This window comes from Drosophila biarmipes, chromosome 3R, assembly GCF_025231255.1.
Source record: "Drosophila biarmipes strain raj3 chromosome 3R, RU_DBia_V1.1, whole genome shotgun sequence".
Lineage (NCBI taxonomy): Eukaryota > Metazoa > Arthropoda > Insecta > Diptera > Drosophilidae > Drosophila > Drosophila biarmipes.
Window position 1 is genome coordinate 27,458,416 of NC_066616.1, and position 19,965 is coordinate 27,478,380.

Genomic DNA, 19,965 nt, shown 5'->3' on the forward strand with positions numbered 1-19,965 from the left:
CTTTGGCGCCAAAAGTTATGCTACATAAAGCACGATGCACATGCCAGCAGAACCACCACCCCAAAATGCCACCCAAAATAACCAACACAACGTCGCATTTTCTTTTTTCATATTTTACTACGCGACTTTTAGCGTAAACTGTCATTCAGTTCTGCACTCACACACTCTGTTGTTGTTTATTTATTTGTTTACCCTTCATTTTTCCCACCCAAAACGCCAGCAAAATATGGGCAAGCACGTGTTGCTTTCCCTGCGACTTTCTCTGCTGTCAACAAAGGGCGGGCGCATGCGCGCTCTTTTGACGTCGACGGCGGCAGAGATTTTCCACTGCCGACGCTTGAAAAGTTTTCAAAAAATACTTGACCTAGGGCAAACGGAAAGCGAACGAGCCGAATCGCATGGGATGCCACTTATTTAGACACAAATGCGGGCGAGTGAGAGGCTCTCGAGGGTTACGGCTGTCAAAGCGCATTATGATTTTCATATATCATGCCGAATGTGGAGGGCTACTCCGCTTTTCCCGCTTTTCCCGCCGCATCATAATAGCCGAAAGGTGAAAGCCATTATGAGGTGCTCACCCCGGCGAAATTGATGAATCAACTCGATTTTCATCATTGCCGCAGGTCAAAATAGGCACTGAAAAACGGAAATCTATCTATCCATCTATTTATCTATGTATCTAAATTAAATGAATACTTCTTGTAATACTTCTTGGTACCAATATCTGCATAAAGTCTAGAAAAAATCTTTGATAAAAATTCGCATTATTTTTATTTTAATATATATACTTATAAACTCTAAACTTAATATACTTCATAAACTCTAAAATTCACAATAAAAAAAATCAAAAGACGTTCTAAAAAGAAGAAAACCCTTTTTATAATGTTATTATACAAGATAGAATACGTATTATTACGTACTATATATTTTTTGTACCAGTATTCAACCAAAACTTGATGTTTTAATGACTAAATAAATGTTTGGCTTTCGGTCTTCCTATCAACTTCCGAATCAGAATTAAGATTGATATTCTAATTGCTTTTGGACCCAAAAATATTTATTTATTTTTTCCCAGTACACATTTGGCCCGATAAATCATCGCCGTGTGCCAAATGAAGTTGCATAACTCGATTGCCTGGCAAACATATTTGCCCTGTCATTAATATTTCTGCCAAGCATGTGCCGGCAAAGCCATGTTTCTCACATGCTCTTGCTGCTTAGCAGGGATATTAGGTATACGCCCGAGAAAATGCTTTGTAATTAAATTTAAAAGCATTTCATGCAACAGAGCTTAAGTGAATTATTAGCTGACACCCATAAACAAGAGTCAGGACAGCAGTTTGCTTATCCCCGAATGAATGTGTGTGTTTGTTCACGCTTAAACAAATGACTCTGGCCATTTATGAGCCGCTCTCAGATAAATGGCGAAATTGTTATAATTTGGCGGCGCAGCACATTGGCAAGGCAGCCCCAAAGCATAGGAGCTATTGGAGCCGTTTTTGCCTTCGAATTCCTGTTGCTTTTTGCCAAGTTACATTATAATGCGGCCTGCCATGGTAGGGAGTGTTGCTTTTTGCGCCTTTACGGCTCGGAAATTGTTTGCTGCGAACTCGGGTCTTAGCAAATGGCATACTTTACGCAGTCCGCTTATCTCGGCATTTAATTTTAGATTTACGAGCCTAATGGCCCCATTGCATAGAGGCCTTGTTGCGTTTGAATAAGTAGAACTCAAGTTGGCATAAGGGAGTTTTATGGCCAGCCAGCGATTTATTTATCATCCGGTGGCAGGCGGTCCTATAAACGGGTTACGCATGAATTTCAGTTTTAGAGGTAATTTGTTATAGGTTTTTCTTGGGATTAGTTCCATATTTATGCCAGTTGTTTTAAGAAAGCGTGTTCTGAGTTAAAATATTTCTTTATGCAAGCCCTAACACGTATTATTGATTAAAACAATAGCAGAATAAGTAAGTATTTACCTTTAAAATTATTAATAATATTTACTATAGATCTGTTAAGTAACTTAAAGTCTATAAAAGTATCTACAAACAAGAAAAACGAACTCAGCTAAAATGAGTGCGAGAGGGATGGAGATATGCCTGCAGCAGGTCGGCTGTTTTTACTTGCTCCTGCTTTATGCTTAAAACTAAAGTCAGCTATTATTGAATTAGAATACTTCATTACTCCCTTGATTAGCCCTCAACTTTTGTTTAGTTTCTGTGGCTTTTCACACCAAAAGTTCTGCAGCCCAAGAATAATTACCTTAAGACCCCCAAATAGTTGGGCTTTCAAAAGTTTCCAAACTCATTTCAGGTTGATCAGGCTTCCACACCGCACACACTTCGCCCCAGTGAGCTGTCATAATGTGCGCTTAAAGTGTCATTAAAACATAATTATGCCACAACAATAAAGAAGAGCCGAAAATAAGCAAATTATTTAAGCTGCCATTGCTGGCACAATGCTAATACGGACCACTCCCACTTGGATGCTTATCCTTTCGACTTTTCACGGCCCCGCAAATTTGCCCAGCAATGGATACCCTGAACTTTTCCCGGTCGCCGCAAATGCAACAAGAATAACAACAGCATTCGGGGGTTGTGTAGGGAAAAAGTGTTTGCCAGTACACGAAAAGTTTTTGCCAGTCGAGGAGGGGTTGGTCGATGTAGCTGGGTCTTGGGTTGGGGAAAGTCTGCTTTCCTTGTTGAGTGGTGCAGACCGCAGCTGTGGGGCGGCGATGGTGGTGCGGTGCTGGTGGTGCCGATGATGATGGCTGTGCCCGTGCCAACAAAAAGCCATAACAAAACCGCATCATTATCATGAAGCCAAGAAATAGAGCAGCATCCAGCATCCTGGAACCAGTATCCTGCATCCTAGAACCAAGGGCCAGGAGCAACGAGTAAGGAACCGACTGCCAGATGGAGGACGAATCGGAAGCGTGGTGCTGCGGCCACCCAGGGCAGCAATTTTGTGGGCTGTGCTTGCTCAGCTTGTTATAACAGCGGCAAAATTTAATAAGCGTTTTATTATATTACAACAGCAGCAAAAACCACGGAAGCAGCAAAAGTCCTGCAAAGTCACGCACACTGGGAGAAATGTGGGTTACATATATTTGTTTATTGGATAATAGTTTGGTTAAATATAACCAACAATTTTATGATTTTTATTTATGATTTATATTTAATTTATAATTTATATTTAATTTACTAAATTATGTTTTTATGAGAAAATACAAACTGTAAAGTGCGTACTAATAAAATAATTTTAATAATAACAATAAACACTTATTTAATGTACCATATTTCAGAGTATTTAATTTGATATATTAAATACCATCTAATTTTTATTGTAATAAATCTGAAATATCTTTAAATAATTTTAATAAAATTTATAATACTCAAAGCTAAAATACACAATTAAAAAACTTTACGAGACCTAACCATCTCTATAAAAAATTTCTTAAATGATTCATATTCCAATTTTCATTATCATAAATAAAATACTCAATTTAAAAACTTGCTTAATTAGGTATATCTGAAAATGTAATTAATTAAAATATATTACCTGACTATTTCCTGCTTAGTTAGCCGCATTTTCTCTCAGTGCCTTCGCAGCCATGAGTCAGCGGCTAAAGTTCATCGTCGAAACCGAAGGAGCGGCACTTGTTGCTGCCGCCCACGCTAGCAGGCCAAATGTGTTAATTGTGGAAGTTTCAAAGGGTTAGCAGCTTACCGATTCAAAACTCACAAATGGTCGATATAGTTTGTGATAATTTCCCTGCGTAGGTCGAAAGTTTTCAACTCCCACCTCCGGCTGGCAGAATTAATCGTTTTTGGCAGACTTTCTGGACCCGTTCGGCTGGTAAATTGTGGCTCGTTTCGCCAAAAACTAAGTGCGAGCAACTTAGACCCTGTGAACTCGAGGCAGCTCCGACTTCATTTGGCACGCTTCATTGACTTTTATTGAGTTCCCTGAAAATATGGCGGCCGGTCATTCCACTTACCTGGGCGCATTGATAAGTGGCAAATTGTTTAAACCATAAATCAGTTAAGCCCACATTTAATATGAGTAGTCGGGCGTGGGATTAATTACGAGTGCAGCGAGCGGCGGCCGCTGCATAGAGCGCTCTGAAAATGTTTGTTAATGAAAGTGCAATAATTTATGCGCACACTCGGATTTTAATGCATTTTTGTGGCTTTTAAATTGCCCGACCGCACGATGAATGCAGCGCGGTTACGCATACGACACGTTGGCCGGGCGGAGATGACGATGGTTACGGTGGTGGTGAATTGTGAATGGTGAATGGCGATGGGTGGAGATTGGAACAGGAGCAGCAGCAGCAGCATCAGCCGAAGGACATCCACGGCTGCCAGGCAATTATTGACATCGACTTGTTGGCGCCACACAATTTCCGTTGATGCGTGGCAATGCAATTATGAAAATTATGCGACAGTCAACTCTTCGTCGCCGATTATTCTCCCTTCTTATGCCCTCAAAAGGGGAATTATAGTGTTGTCGTTAAGTGGAAAACTCGGTTAAATGGACATTTTCTGCTCTATAAATTAAACGCTGTCTTAGGGCTGTTAACTCATCCTCATTTTATAGTAAAAGGAGGTCAAAGGAGTATAAAATATTGATATAGAAGATATAAGTTTTTAATAAGCATTTAAATTTTTTTACATACAATATTTGGGAGAGGTATTCATTAGTTAAATAAAACATTATTTTTTTATTACATTTATAACTTAATCAATTTAACTTCATAGTTATGTAATCTTTGGGGATTAGTTGCTTTGCCTGCAGCACTGGATCATCTCGTCATGCATTGATCAGGGTATTAAGAGCTTCGTTTTCCGCAGCTACCTTGGATTTGTGGTTCCTCTTTCGATTTGCTGGCAAATCACTCGGGCGCTCAGATAATGTCAATCTCGCCGGGCTTAACCAGGAAAAAAGCCAGAACATTTTGCCGCACACACAGGCGAGTTTTATAAAGGCGAGACAGGCTCTGGGGCGGCTCTGTCAGCGTCTGCTGACATGGCTTTTGTGTAGTTGACTTAAGTTAACCCCCCTCCTGGCCAGGGGCGTGGGTGCACTGCTCACATACGTTCGTGTATGGGGGGTCGGCTGTGTTGCGCCAGCATTACTTGTCAAGAGAGCTTCAATTTCAATGACATTTAAGTGTGCCGTCGACTTCTTGGTGCCCGTCTCCCTGCGAGTCCTCCGCAGCCTGCGAGTCCTGCCGCAGCAGCCACTGCCACTGTCATTGCGGCTGTGTTGCATTTGACACATAAGTGGCCTTTAATGATATCAAACTTCATGTTCCTGCTTTCACTGCTCTTCACATCCCGGCCCTTAGTTTGCATGCCTAACTTTTTCATTGAGTTGTCATTGCGACCCTTTCATTTGTCGAGCTCTGCCAGAGATAAGGATGCTGCAGGGGGTTAAGACAGGGGCTAGCAGGGGTTAACGGGAGTGCTGGGGGAAACTCCTTGGGGCGTGGGTTCCGCTGATGAGGGCTCCTCGCGGATCAAGTGCCATTTGCGACGAATTCTGAACCGCGACTAAGTTAAACAATGGAGTCGGAAGGTCATTACGCACAGAATTCAAGAGTTCCAGAGTTAATTACAATTTCCATGAAATTTTAAGGAATCCAAAGTGAACTTAGCATAGAAGTGAAAGAAATCTTATAAATAATTTAGACTACCCTTCCTTCGTACAGGATATATGAGTCTTAACCCCAATCTTATATCCTTAATCCTTGGTTTTCATTACAAACGCAAAATTTTTCCCAAACTTGTTTGACTTACTTGGCATCATTGTTTAACCATAAACACTTAAAAGCTGGGTTTTATCTCCTTCATCTCACCAGATTCTTTTATCATTAGCCCTTGACCAGATGTTTCAATAGCCTTCGAGTCCTCAGTTTGTTGCAATTATAATGATAAAACTTTACAGCTCAGCCGCCAGCTTCGCCCTCGGCCATAAAAATTCTGTAGAAGCCATTGAAATCAAATGAAATATATAAAATTACTATGGTTTCTAGACGGTAAATTACCCTGGAATAAGTTTACAAATATTTAGGCCAATAATTTAAGTTTTTTAGATTGTAATACCCATTTAATCATTATTTTATAATTAAAAAAAAAAACAAGTATAATTATTCACCTTAATCAAGTGTAAATAATTTTTAAATATTTTTATAATAAATATTAGTTTTAACAAAAGTCGGCTTAAAATGGTTTTTAAATTAATAATATATAATAAATTGACAGTAAAAATAAGCTTTTCAACCGGAGGTTGAACCAAAAATCTTATATTAAAAAATCTTCGACCCCCAAAAATATTTTAAGTTCTATTTTTCCCTACTACATTATACCCCAGCGGCATAATGAAGGTACTAAAAAGCGGGCGAGACGAAAGCCGCTTGGCGGCTTGTGGCCTGTGGCTGGGAGGCCCTTGGTCTCCGGACAGCGAGTAACGGACAGTGGACTCCGGACAACGGACACTGGGCAGCGGACAACGGACAGCAGCTGCCGTTGGCGTTGGGGGCGACCCTTGTGAATTTGAAAAGTGCTTAGCCGTGACAAAACCTTTTTTCCACTTAGACAGTGGCGGCGTGGGCGGATGCGACTGGGCTTCGCAGTCTGGACTGGACCGGAAAGGGGGGTCGGGAGGAGTTGAGCGGAGCGGAAAGAACGGACCGGAATCCGGCAAAGCGTGGCAGTTCGCGCCCCCAATCGCATTATTGCAAAGAGCCCGGCTGGCAGCTACTTTCCATGGCACTTTCATGCGCCTGGCCCCAACTTTTCCCTTCGCTTTTCCCGCCTTTTCAATAATAAGGGAAAAATAGTACGAGCTTTGAATTTCCAAATGATACACGGCCGAGGAGAGGAGCCGCAGACAGATATATATATATATATGGTATATAAAAAACGGAGGCGGACAACTAAGCTGGCAAAAGGAAGTGGCAAAAGCAAAGTTTGAAAAGTGGACGTCGAAGTGGAAAAGGCAAATTAAATTATTTCTCATGAAAATGCAAGACGCGACGGTCTGAAATTGAAAAAAGCGCCGGACGGACGGAAATAAAACTAAAATGCGTTGCGCGTTGGAAAATTACAATTAAATTGACTTTGCCGGCGAAGCGATAAAAGTAAATTAGCATAATTCAAAGTCGTCCGTCCGCCAATCGAATTGAGAGCGTAGCGAAATGTGAAAATAAGTAAAGGCTGCCGGGCCACAAGGGCAGAAGGAAAGCGCATACTTTCAGGTGCTTATCCCGTATCTCTGAGATGGCTTTTGTTATTAATGCCACTTGACAGCCTTTCGCCCCGTCCACTTCAAGGGACTCAAGAGGCCAGGTCACCTGCATTTTCCCCGCAGCTCCTCCACTCCTTGCCAGCAGCTACTCCTTTCTGCATCCTTTCTTCTCGCACTTTTTCGAGCCAAAGGTGAACTCACACTCCGCAGCAGTGCCGAGTTATTCGACATTTTATAGCTACTGTTTTTTTTTAATTTAAGGATTACAGAATTGTTTATTGTCAAGTTTAAATATTTAAAAAACCTTAAACAATTTTTAAAGAAAGTATCTACTAGATACTATTTATAACTGATATTTATCTATATATATATGGTGAGTATGCGCTGAAAAGAAGTATCTATCATGTTTCGAGGACTGGAAAAAACGTAAAACGTATAATTTATCTTCTTTTTTAAAAAGGTTGTTTTATATTAAGAAGCATAAACCTAATTCTACTTAATAGTATATAGCTAGAAATTATAGCACACATCTCTAGTAAACTCAAAAAAGGTTTGTTGGATTTATCTGCATTTTTGAGATCCTTTTTCGGATTTATTACTCTGGATAAAAGGTTACTAATTTATATTGACAGATTGTGAAGCTGGCTTAGGTTCAGCGGGGTTAATAAAGTGCAGCAGCACGATGGTTTCAGGCCGGCAACAAAGCGTAAAATGTGAATAGACTGAAGAACTGTACAACTGTCGCCGCAGGAGGGGGCGTGGTAAGTGGGCGTAAGGAGTGGGCGGTGGGCGTGGTGGGTGGGGCTGGGGGCGTGCCGGGCATGCAAAAAACAAAAGGCAGCCAGCGTGTCCTGACTGGGTAATTGAAAGCAACTTTGCGACGTTGCCCGCATGGAATTGGCTACAGTTTTCTTTTTTTCGTGTTTCGAGCTGCTGCTGCTCCTGTTCCTCCGCTTTGTTGTGAGTTCTCGGGGTGCATGCGGAAATTGAAATGTGAAGTGTGCACTGCCATGTGTGCTGCGGCACTCCCGCTCCTGGATTTCCCTGGGTTTTCCCCGGGTTTTGCCAGGTTTTCCCTGCATGCCCACGAAACGACATTCAAACTGGGCTTAATGGTCTCCGGGCTGGCTTAAGCGCATCAGCTGATGCTGCCATTGATGGGTTTAATTGTTGGAAGTGAACGAAGACCCAGGGACGTGGCAACAGGAGCTGATTCATTAAAAGGTTGAGACCATCAGCTCCGTTCCCATTTGCAACTACTTTTCAAAAAGGAAAACCAGATGGTGGGTCCAACTTGCTTGTTGGCGTTCCCGATTGCTGGAGAAAATCTCAAAAAGTTATCTTTACTTTTACCCTAAGATACATAAAATTATCTTAAATGAATATTCTTTATTTATTTTAATAACCAATATTTAGGACTTTATTTTCTACACCATCAAAATACTAGACAATCTCTTTATATCAAATTTTCAATTATTTACAGGACCCCTTAAATATTCCATTTTTTAATAAAATATTTTAACCCCTAGTTTTCCAATAAGAAAAGTTATGGTTATTCAGGTTATAACTTTTAATTTTTAACCCAATTTTGTGTATTTTTTATTACACCCGAACAAGGATCAGAAACAGGACAGTGTACTACCTTTTGGCCATAATGTGCTTGTGGCTATCTGACTGCTATCGGCTCGCCGCCATTTGCTGTTTGCTTAATGGAAAATACGTGCTTGGGCATAATTGGATTTTTGTTATTTTTGTTGCCATTCGAACGGCGATGATCGCAAAAAACACACACTCCACGGAGTACTTTCATTTGGCGTGGCATGATTTAAAATGTTTTGCATGGCCAGCGCTAATGGTCTTCAATAACAATTATAAGCGATTTGCGAAACTATATTTAAACAGCTAACTGACCCTGACAGAACGTGAGCCAATATCACGTATCAGCTTATAATTAAATTGTATCGCTCTGATGGCGAATTAATTCAATTTTATTTCCGCAACCAGCCCTCGGAGCAGAGAAAGCACTTAAATCTATGTGGGCCAAAGACACCTCCAAAAGTACAAATGAAAAAACGTGCAAACAGGCAAGGCGGCCAAAATGAATGTCGTGCCGAGCAAGATGATAAACGAGAGCTGGGAGAAAAGTATTTTTCGGGCCAAAAAGAAAGGAAATTGCCAAGATTGAGATTATACTTGAGATAATACTTGAAGAGGTGCGCTGGAATTTAACCAAAAAGAGGAAATAATATCAATATATTTAAAATGGAATTAAATGGAAAATTAAGAGGAAAAAATCTGTCTTTATAATGTTAAACTTAATTTTATTTAAAATTTCTTTCAATTTGTATACAATATAAATCTTTTCTTGCCATCTCGAACCTCACCTGATTGCAAAAAGTTCACATTGAACTTTGCTTTCGCTTTTTGCCCGCAGATAAATGCCAGAAATGGATGAGACAACTCTCGAGCTCCCACTTTTATTTGGTTTTTCCCGTGAAAAATAAACCACTTTCTTGCTTCGCACTTATTTCAACTTGGTGCGGCGCTTATTGCAATTTACTGACTCCGCACGTGACAAACGAGCCGCACGTTTCGCCCATTGTACGCGACATCCTACGGATCGCACATACGCACCGTTGGCCGGGTGACTTATTTATGGCCCAGTCGGCTAAATGAGCAGGAATTCTCGCTCCCAGTGTAAGCTCAGACATTAATTTGAAGCTTGCGGCAAGTCGGTCGCTCGGTCATATTGCAAATTGATTTTATCCTACGCATTAATTAAAATCATGGTCGTGTGGTCAAAATTGGAATCAGAGACAGAAATCCTGAAATTCTGGAAACAAACGCACTGATGAAGATAAATCACAATGGAAAATTACTTAGAATGTCAGGCGTATTTGATATTTTGACAACAAGCTCACATATCGACGAAGGTCCACTGAAAACAATGAACTGAAATGTTTTTTTAATTTACAAAAATTACATATAGTTTTAATATGTAATTTTAACCAAAAAGCTTCACTTCCAGTGGAATTCAGAACGGAAACCCAAACCTGCACTTCTAACTTTCATAACTTGGGTAATTTCATCCCGATTAAGACATGGGATACCTCTATGAGTTTGTGGTGGAAATCTCTAATGATCTGCATTTTAATATATCATTTTTACGAGGGTCAAAATTTTAACCCCTTTTCATGTTCAAATTTTTCGTAGTTCCATTGGGTTTCTGTAAGGGAACCCAAAACTGCACTTCTAACTTTCATAACTTGGGTAATTTCATCCCGATTATGGCATGAGATACCTCTATGTGTTTGTGGCGGAATTCCCTAATATTCTGCATTAAAATATTTCATTTTTACGAGGGTCAAAATTTTAACCCCTTTTCATGTTCAAATTTTTCGTAGTTCCATTGGGGGTCTGTAAGGGAACCCAAAACTGCACTTCCAACTTTCATAACTTGGGTAATTTAATCCCGATTATAGCATGGGATACCTCTACGAGCTTGTGGTGGAATTCTCTAACGATCTGCATTAAAATGTTTCATTTTTACGAGGCTCAAAATTTTAACCCCTTTTCATGTTCAAATTTTTCGTAGTTGCATTGGGTACGGGAACCCAAAGCTGCACTTCTAACTTTCATAACTTGGGTGTTTGCATTCCGATTTAGACGTGGGATACCTCTATGAGTTTGTGGTGGAATTCTCTAACGATCTGCATTAAAATGTTTCATTTTTACGAGGCTCAAAATTTTAACCTATTTTCATGTTCAAATTTTTCGTAGTCCCATTGGGTTTCTGAACGGCATAGTTTGTGGCGAAATTCTGTATTATCGTAGATTAAAATATTTCATTTTAACGCCGGTATTTTAGTTCCTTCAATGGCTTCCAGTTGACCAATAACTTGTAGTACCCATTTTCTTTCTGTGTACGTTGTTTACGGACTACTGAATTCATTTTGGCCCAGAGAAGACGCACACAGATGCAAACATGCATCAGCATCTTTGGCTTAGTTGCCGTATAATATGATACACATGGCAGATTGTTTGTTGACCAGCTCTCATTTCTGTTTGTCTTGGCAACGTCGATGCCTCAAAATCATTAATTTGTGTTACGGATTGCAGCTGCAGAATGCTAACTACGTGCCCCGAGCGATGGCGAACAGCTCAGAGACACATTAAAGGCGTTAAATGGCGCACTAATAGTCACGTCGCCTCCGACGGCTCCGAAAACCAATGACAACAAAGCATCCAAATAAAAATGTTGCCGTATCTGGTGTTAGCCCGGGGAAAGCCAGAAATTGGCCCCACTATTCCGTGGCCCAAAACGTGTGAATCGCCAGACGCGAAAAGTCACGGAGCAGCAAGCCGAAACGGAAGGCGGAGAAAGCCGGGGAAAATAACTCGGGGAAAAGGACCCTGGAAAAGTCGACGTGTCTCTGAAATATATTGCCAAAGCTGAAATTGAGGCGAAACAAGGAGAAATTGCCAGAGCAGAACGGGCTGCCACCAAGATGGCATTGGGAAGCGGAAGATATCCAGATGAGATTGATAAAGATATTGAAAGAGGCCAGCAACGCTTTAAATACTGTACTTTAAGTTCTTAAATCTGGAACTATTTATACTTACTTACCACCGATTTTTCATCAAATTTCAAACACATTAATATTTTGAAAAAGTGAAACTTATTGAGGTAAAATATTTAAGTATTAAGGTATACCTACTAAACCGAACAAAATTCGGTTAAACTGAGTTTTTATATAGTTTGGCATTTATACTCAAAGTTCCATAAAATTTCAATGATATAAAAAGTATTTTAAAAATATTACTTTTACATCGAAATGGCGCTCAGAGCAATCCAATTCAGAAGAAACAATAATATTAAAACCGCAAGAAACCGAAGTCTAACTCCAATAAATCGAGATAGATCCGCAAGTAAGCTCTCATTGGAACTCCACAGATTGGCCAAGCGCAAAAAAAAGGCTTACAATCTACTGAGACTGGCGTATAAAATTCGAAACGCAAAGATTCGACAACTCAACAGATTAATAACCCAAAAGCAACTAGAGCAGAGAAATCGAATGAAAATGCTGAGAGACCGTAGTTACCAACAATTTCGCAAACTCTTTCGTCAAATGAATCTGGAAATGGACAAAGAAATTTGGCAGGCTCAAAATGTGTTGACCATCAAGAAAAGAAACCGCGAATATATCAAAAGAGAAATTAAAATGATTAAGAATCTGGCTAAAAAGTCACCTCAGGCATGGGCGCACTTTAAGAGTTACATAAGAAAAATAGAATTGGCAATCGCTGGCATTATTCCCATGGAAGAGGCCCTCAAAAAGAGGCCTAAAGATATCCGAAACATAGATGGTATAAGCAAATCATCACTATCGATTGATCCCAAAAATGAAGAATGTCTTAGGAAAACATCAAAAAGCAATTCAAAAATGAAATTCAAGTTCCAGAAAATTCAGCATGGAGTCTGTAATCGAACTGTATATCCATCTTGCAATATCATCCAGGGACCTTATAGTGTTCCAAAGCCTCTAAACTTTAAAAACTGCCACAGAAGTACCTCATCAAGCAGAAATCTTCGAGTCAAGGCTTCAGAAATCCAAAAACAAAAAGACCAGGAAACTTTAAAATTATTGAAGCTCAGAGATGGTTTAAGTGCGGACACTCGCATGATACGTCATCTTGAAAAATCTCTGATCTCGATAATGAACAAAGTCCATTCAAATCGCAACAAAAAGAAGAGTAGAAACAGCAGAAGTCACATTCTAATTAAAAAGCGCAGTAAAGTCCGCAGAAAAAGTCGTAGTCGAAGTCAAGCCCGCAGTAAAAGTCTAAGTAGCAGTCGAAGTCAAAGTAAAAGTCGCAGTAAAAACGTACATGGTAAAATTTCCAGGAGAGTTCGGAACCAAAGTAAAGTTCGAAATCCTGAAAAGCACGCACGGCAAAGTCCCCATGAGAATCATATTTTAAAGCGTGTTGAAAGTCCCACCAAAAATAAAAGTAAAATTAGCATTCAAGTTCGTCATAGCGATCAGAATACCAACGCAAATATAAGACCTAGTCAAATCAGCAGTGACAATGGCAGAACAATTCGCTATAAAAGTCGGTCTCGAACTAAGAGCCGAATAAGAAATCGTAGTCAAAGTCGCAGTAAAAAACTGAGTATAACTCGCACTAAGAAACAAAGTAGAAGTAGCAGTCAACACCGCAGTAAAAATCTAAGAGCAACCGCAGATGTAATTATCCAAAAAAATTACACCCAAAATGAAACCGAAAAACGTACTCTAAGTGAAAATCAAATCATCAAGCAAAGTCACAAAAAAAATCGTAATGTAAAACAAAATCGCAGTAAAAGTCGCATTATAAAAAGGAGTAGAAGTCGGAATGAAATGAAAACTCTTTTTAAAGGCCTCCCGAAAACGGAAAGTAAAGTGTACATTTTAAGCCATATAGAGAGTAATACCAGTGCCCCAAGCAGAAGTACTCATATACCGTCTTTAATCCGAAGAAAGATGTCTTTGGATAAAAAAAAGTTGCGAAAGGGAGAGAAAACCTCAAGCCACTTGATGCTCAGGGCTGTGAGAAAGTTCAATAAGTACAGAAGAAAAGAGTCCAACTCCATGGTTGTGGATGCAACAGAAACACCTGGCATTTTGCGGAAATCTGGGACCTCGATCAAAACTGATATCACTGAAACCCAAATAGGAGTGGCTCAGCAGCTGAACACTCATGCTGAAGCTGAGAAACCAGCAGACTACGTCGAGGAACCTGGTAATATGGTGGACTTTTTCTCCGTCAAGAATAGACTTGTTCCACATGATAAACACAGAAAGCTTTCCAATGCTTCTGTTTCAGTGGATAGAGACGGCGATGAAGATCACGATGCGGATGAAGAGGATACTCATGATCTTATGTCCTCCGAACAGGGAGCTGGCGATGGTCGTTCCGGAAATAGAAAATGGGCACCTTCTCATAGAGTTACTGCTCCCACTCGGTTCACTCATGACCTGATTTCCGGAGCTCACGATTATGACCTGAGCGAACTTGTGGGAGAACAGGCAGGGGAACTGAAGCAAGTGTTTAGCCTTCTTATGCAGGACAAAACACCAACCAAGGAATCCGATGTGCTCCTGCTAAAGCGGTACAGTCTTCACTCCAAGGGATATGATGATATGTTGCAGAAGCTGCACCATAGGCGTCTAAAAAGGTGTCATACCGCCTACGAAAAGATCCTGAACGAGGCGGAGTTCGAGGGGCTCAGGAAGCAAATGGGTTCCAGAATGAGAAGGGTCCTGAGGTCGCCTGCCCTTTTGGAAACTGTCAGTAAAGCTTCGAGTTCCGATGACGACCTTGAGGAGTTCTCGGTAAGCAAGGACTACGATGTGGAAGGTAGGACTCTAAAAAATAAAATATATATTTTATTTTAACAATATTATTGCTTTCTATTAAAGGTATACTCAAACGTTGGCAACAATTCTTTGATGAGCAGACCAAAACACCTTTTCAATTGGAGCTGGAAAGAAAGCATGAGAATACCTTGAAGGAAAATTTAAAACTTCGGAGAAAGCAGAGGTCCCTATCGCGGGGGTCTTCACGTTCCCGCAGCAAAAGTCCGAGACGTTCTGATCTTGGCAAGCATTTCAGTCATCCACGTTTGACGGCCCGCCAACAAAAAGTTGAGAAGCTCATTTCACAGTCCTTACACGCTCTCAGTCCAGTAAAAAACCGCTCCAAGTGCTCCATTTGCGGCTTGAGTCTTAGTCGTAGTAGCTCCATTAGTCATCATATGGAAAAATGCTTTTGTGATTGACCAACTGAAGATTTGTAGTGAATAAAAAAAAAGTGTGATTAATGATTACTGGAGAAATATTATCACAAAAATCCCTGAAAAAAAACATAATATTGCACAGTTTTAGTAGAAATTTTTAAAGAAAACCAATGGATTTCACCTATGGATTCCTTAAAATTCCTCCGGAAAAGTCCAGCAGCAATTTTTAATATCGCTTGCCATAGCTTAAGCCCCATCGTATGGCTTTAATGCAATAATGCTGTGCGCCACCACATAGTTGCCGCTTCACAGTTTTCGGGATCGCTGGATATGCAGGAGAAAAAACGTGGCCACATAAAAACAGCACCGGAAAAGGAGGGAAAAAGTGTGCTGGCCATGTCTTCAATCAGCGTAGCAGCCGGGGAGAGGAAGGGGCGGTGGATACAGAGAGTGATGGAGGAGGTGGCAAGGACGTTTTGCACTAAATTGAAATACTTTTTACGACTTCCGGTGTTTTGCTGAGCTGCAAACATTTCTTTGTATTGCTCGACACTGTGTGTGTGAATAAAGTATTTTGAGAGAGTTTGCTACATGACAAATAACTGCTTATGTATGTCCTTTCCACCTCTCTCTCACACGCACACACGCGGCTTACCATTCGCACACACACACGCGCTGATTCGTAGCTTTGGGGCCGCAGCAACAATGTGTCTTCGTTTCCGTCATGGCTGCCATTTCCGGCTAGCGAATTTCAGCAGAGCTTCGCCACCAAACCTTTATTAAAAAAAGTTGAATCCAGCCGGCACAGAAAATAAAATTCTGTCGATTCCCTTAAATCAATTTTGGTTTATTTTGGGAAGTTATTGGTTGTCAGTTGAAGATTCTTCGCTTGTTGAAAATAATATTAAATAGTTAATATTAAGTATATATGTTATAAAATTCAAGCTAAACAAATAGAAAAGATGCTTTTATATAAAATATTGTGTTTTCTAATCGTTATTGACAATAACTCTCATTTTACAACAAAAAAAAACAATAAAATTAATAAAATCCATTTACGCTTAAATAAAAAGTGTACTAAAGTGTTAATAAGAAATTCCTTTTTTTTGATAAAAATTCTTTGCACCTTTTATTATGGAAAACAGGTTCAATACTTTTTATTCCACAACCAACTATACTTTCATATTTTAAACAATTATCAACATGAATTATACAACATGAATATGATATTTTTTTTAAACTTTTCTGATAAACAATAAACGTTCCGAGAACATTTTTTTTTGTTAACTAAAAATCGCACTGAGGTAATTTCTCGCAGTGCACGTACATACACCGCCATGCATGTATGGAACCATCCGTCTGTAGCTGCTCATGTGAGTGTGTTCGGGTAAATTGATTGAAATGACCAGCGGCGGATGTGCCCCGAGCGGAGGAGCCATGGCGCCCAACGGAAGGGCATCAACTGCTGCTCGTTCATTTCGCCTTTTGGCCGCTCTGGCCGCCTTGGAGGATGTATGTCGCTTGTATCTCGTAGGTTGTACTCCTCAGTATTTTGTATCTCGCTGCTCTTTGGCTCATTGCGGGCCGGGCTTTTATTTTCATTTGTCAGGCAGTTTATTGCCTGCTTGGCTCTGTTGATTTTCTGTTCGCTTTGTCGGCATTTTCCTTAGGCCCTAAAAACACACATATATATTTCCCTGGTTTTCTTTTTTCCCTCCGCCACCCCCCTTGGCTATTTCTTCTCCTTTGTTCTGGGCCTAAACTTAGCTGTCCAATTTCCATGATTGCCATTGATGTGTGGGGGCTGCTAGTTGTTGTCGATGTTTTGCTGCTGCTTTCCGGTTTCCGGTTGCCTGGTAAATACCCATCATTACCATCCACTGGACACCAGCTGAGACTTGGATTAGGGACCAAGTTTCGACTGCTTAATTTGTTCGGAATTTATGAGCTTTGATTGTTTGCAGAACCTTGTAGTTTTTCGGCTTTGTTACAAAGGATTTGTCCGCAAATTAATTAACATTCGGCCCTGTTCTTGTTTCAGTTTCGGCTCGTTGTCAATTTATGCTAACTGCCCCAAATGTTAAGCTCAATTAGGGAATTCGGTCGCAAATACCCACGCCCAGAAATGCTGTGCTCGGGATTATTGGTTTGTGTAGGGGACTTAGGAATTGCCTTATTAATCTTAGAATACACAAGGTTTATTTTGTTAAATTTTCATATCGTGTACATATTAATTTTACCTTTCAATGAATTGAACAATGAAAATCCCTGCAACCCTTAATTGAGCCCGACTAAATTACAAAATGGACAAACCCCCTGATAAAATCTTCGCCAAACGCCACTGGTCGGGGTTGTGCTTTATGGATCAACAAGAAAATAAACAAAAATAATGCCGAAACTTTATCGTGGCCCGGGCTCTTCTGCAGAGGCGGAAAACTCAATTGAAAAGTTTGCTGTTCATTTCCGGTTGCGAGTGCGGAAGCCAGGGGCTGGAAAATGGGTTTGGTGTGGGCAAAAGTGGGCGGTGCCCCGGCAGGCCCCGGCACAGCCGGAAACGGGAGGTGTCGACCAACAGGGAAATGCATTTGAATCTAATATGGCGTTCAGTTTTCCGTTTCCACAGTTCAGCGACAGTTTCAACTACTCGTCCCTTGGTCCCCCGCAGCATCCTTGCTTGTATCTAGTTGTGCATAAATTAACTTTGTCGCTTTTCATTCCCCTTTTAATTCACTTTTTGCGCGGACATCGTCGACGTCATTTAGCGCGTTGTTGGCGCTTTGTTAATTCAAAAAGTTTTAATAATTTTACTTTTCAACAACTCGTGCTTGTACTGCAAAAGTGCGGCAACAAGTTGGTATATCTATGTGCATGTGCAGTGGGATATGCACTGCCCTAACCCCAGTTCCGGCTGCCTGTTTTGCATATCCTAGTGGGGCACTTTCCTTCACGCGTATCTCGTTTTGATGACTTCTGAGACGGGGAGTGCCCTTAAATGCCGCATGGCGAAAAGGAAACTTTTCGACTGGCTGACTGCCAAAGGAAATGATAAGACTCAAATGGAAAAAGTGCGCTTGAGCTGCATTTAGGGAATAAACTTTTCACCTCGAGGCATAATTGTTTTAAAATATACTTTTAAGTATTTATTAATTTATTTGTTTATGATGTTTGAATAATTTAAAAATATTTTTTATAAATTATTTATTACTAAATACCTCTGAAATTATGTTTGTTTCTTTTAAACCAAAGAGAAAAAGTTTGTTTTTTCTTTTACCACCTTTTTTTGGACCACTTTCTGCGTACCAATGATTGTGGTAGCCTAGTCCTGAAGTTCCCTGATCCATCAGTAAATGAAAACACTTGACAAATGTGCTAGCTCTGACAGGCTGATCCATAAATGCCAGCCACTGACCACACGAACGCCCTCGCTCGCCGGCCACTCAAGTTAATTCAATGCGAAAGTCTCACACATTGCCATAAAAACAACAAGTAAGCACTCGAGGCTTAAAGTCCCTCCAGGAGCAGCAATGGCAGTAGTTCAGGAACAGGGACAGTAACTCGAGGAGGAGGGCCAGGAGTGGGCCAGTAACTAGGACTGGAAGTGGATGTGGATGTGGAGCATCTGCTGGCCGGAAGTGGCTGCCACTTGTGTAAGTGTCGCGTGCTGCATTTGTTGTTGCCGCTCATGTAGTCGCACTCGTTCTTGTTGCTCTTGCCACTTTTTATTGTGCTCATAATTTGTTGGAGTTAGGACGGCAGCAACTTGACACTGACAGCCGGCGATGGAGAGGACCACACACAGCAAAAAATTAATGGCTCGCAATCGTTTTCAATTCGGAATCGCCCTGGGTTCTAAATTGTCGGGATGGCAAAAAAGTTGAAAAAGTATGTGAAATAGATTGTGTTTAATAAGAATAGCGAGAAAAGATGACTTAGGTGATTTTATTATATATATAAATATTAATTTCGTTAAGATACTTAAGAGAATTTAACTTAAATTCAACAGAATATTATCAATAGTTATGAAGTGAAAAAAAACAACCTAATAATAGCCCCTTATAACTTGCTCTTCATTAAAATAAAAATAGTTAATAAAAAGTATTTAAAAAAGATTCTTGACTCTAAAAATATAATCTTTATTAGTTTAGTTTATAAAAAATTCTTTATTTAGGACCCTTACTGTACTGACTTAACTTCCCGTGCATATATGCAGCCTGGACTGCCCCAGTTAGCCGTTTCCAATTGCCTCTCGACTCGGCCAACAATCAGACGTTGATTGGTTGATCCACCAAGCCGGCAAAAGCCCAATCCAGTCCCAAACGCAACTCAATCAGCAATTAGTCAGTTTGCAAAATCCCGAGTTCATAATTCAAAATTGGCACATGCAAATGCCCAAATGCATCCGCACTAATTGAAATTTATGGCGTTGCGGCCGAGTGGTGAGTAAAGTTTTTCCACTGCCATCTCTGGGCATCAGGTCGCATTAGAATCGTCCAGCGAATTTCGCAAATTGCAATTTACAATTTGCTCGCTCCATGGGCCCACGGAAAACGATGCTGCAGAGCTGCTGCTGCTGATGATGATGATGAAGCGGACGGGTCAGGCCATAATGCTCATCGTGGGGCCATAGATTAGCGTCCAAGTGCACGGCTTCCGGCAGTTAACGAGCTGCAGACCGTTGACAGGATGAATTAACGATTGTCCAGCTCTCCAATTGACCAACCCAGTCACCGCTCAGCGAACAAATGCTCATCCTTTTGGCACTGGTGTGTAAGTACACATGAGAAGCCCCGGCCCATTATCATTTATCGATTTATGGAAATAACCATAATAAAAGGACTCATTGTATCTGTGATTGTATCTCAACGCAGGGTGAAAGCAGTATAAAGGATACAGAGTATAAGATTGTTTTTGTATGTTATTATTATATAGGTCTT

General features: G+C 40.5%; 1 protein-coding gene across 1 annotated transcript; it reads left to right on the plus strand.

Annotated features, from left to right (window-relative positions):
• The first annotated feature begins 12,020 nt into the window (after positions 1 to 12,020).
• Positions 12,021 to 15,126, plus strand: LOC108024330 (uncharacterized). Its single transcript, XM_017094232.3, has 2 exons — positions 12,021 to 14,652; positions 14,715 to 15,126. The coding sequence occupies exons 1-2, from the start codon at positions 12,087 to 12,089 to the stop codon at positions 15,071 to 15,073; spliced, it is 2,925 nt and encodes a 974-aa protein (XP_016949721.2). The 5' UTR covers positions 12,021 to 12,086; the 3' UTR covers positions 15,074 to 15,126.
• Positions 15,127 to 19,965: the final 4,839 nt, after the last annotated feature.

Excerpts from the sequence above, each read along its gene's own strand:
- LOC108024330 (XM_017094232.3), top strand. The coding sequence starts at position 12,087 with ATGGCGCTCAGAGCAATCCAATTCAGAAGAAACAATAATATTAAAACC. Across the intron at positions 14,653-14,714 it reads CAAGGACTACGATGTGGAAG|GTATACTCAAACGTTGGCAA; the intron begins GTAGGACTCTAA and ends TTTCTATTAAAG.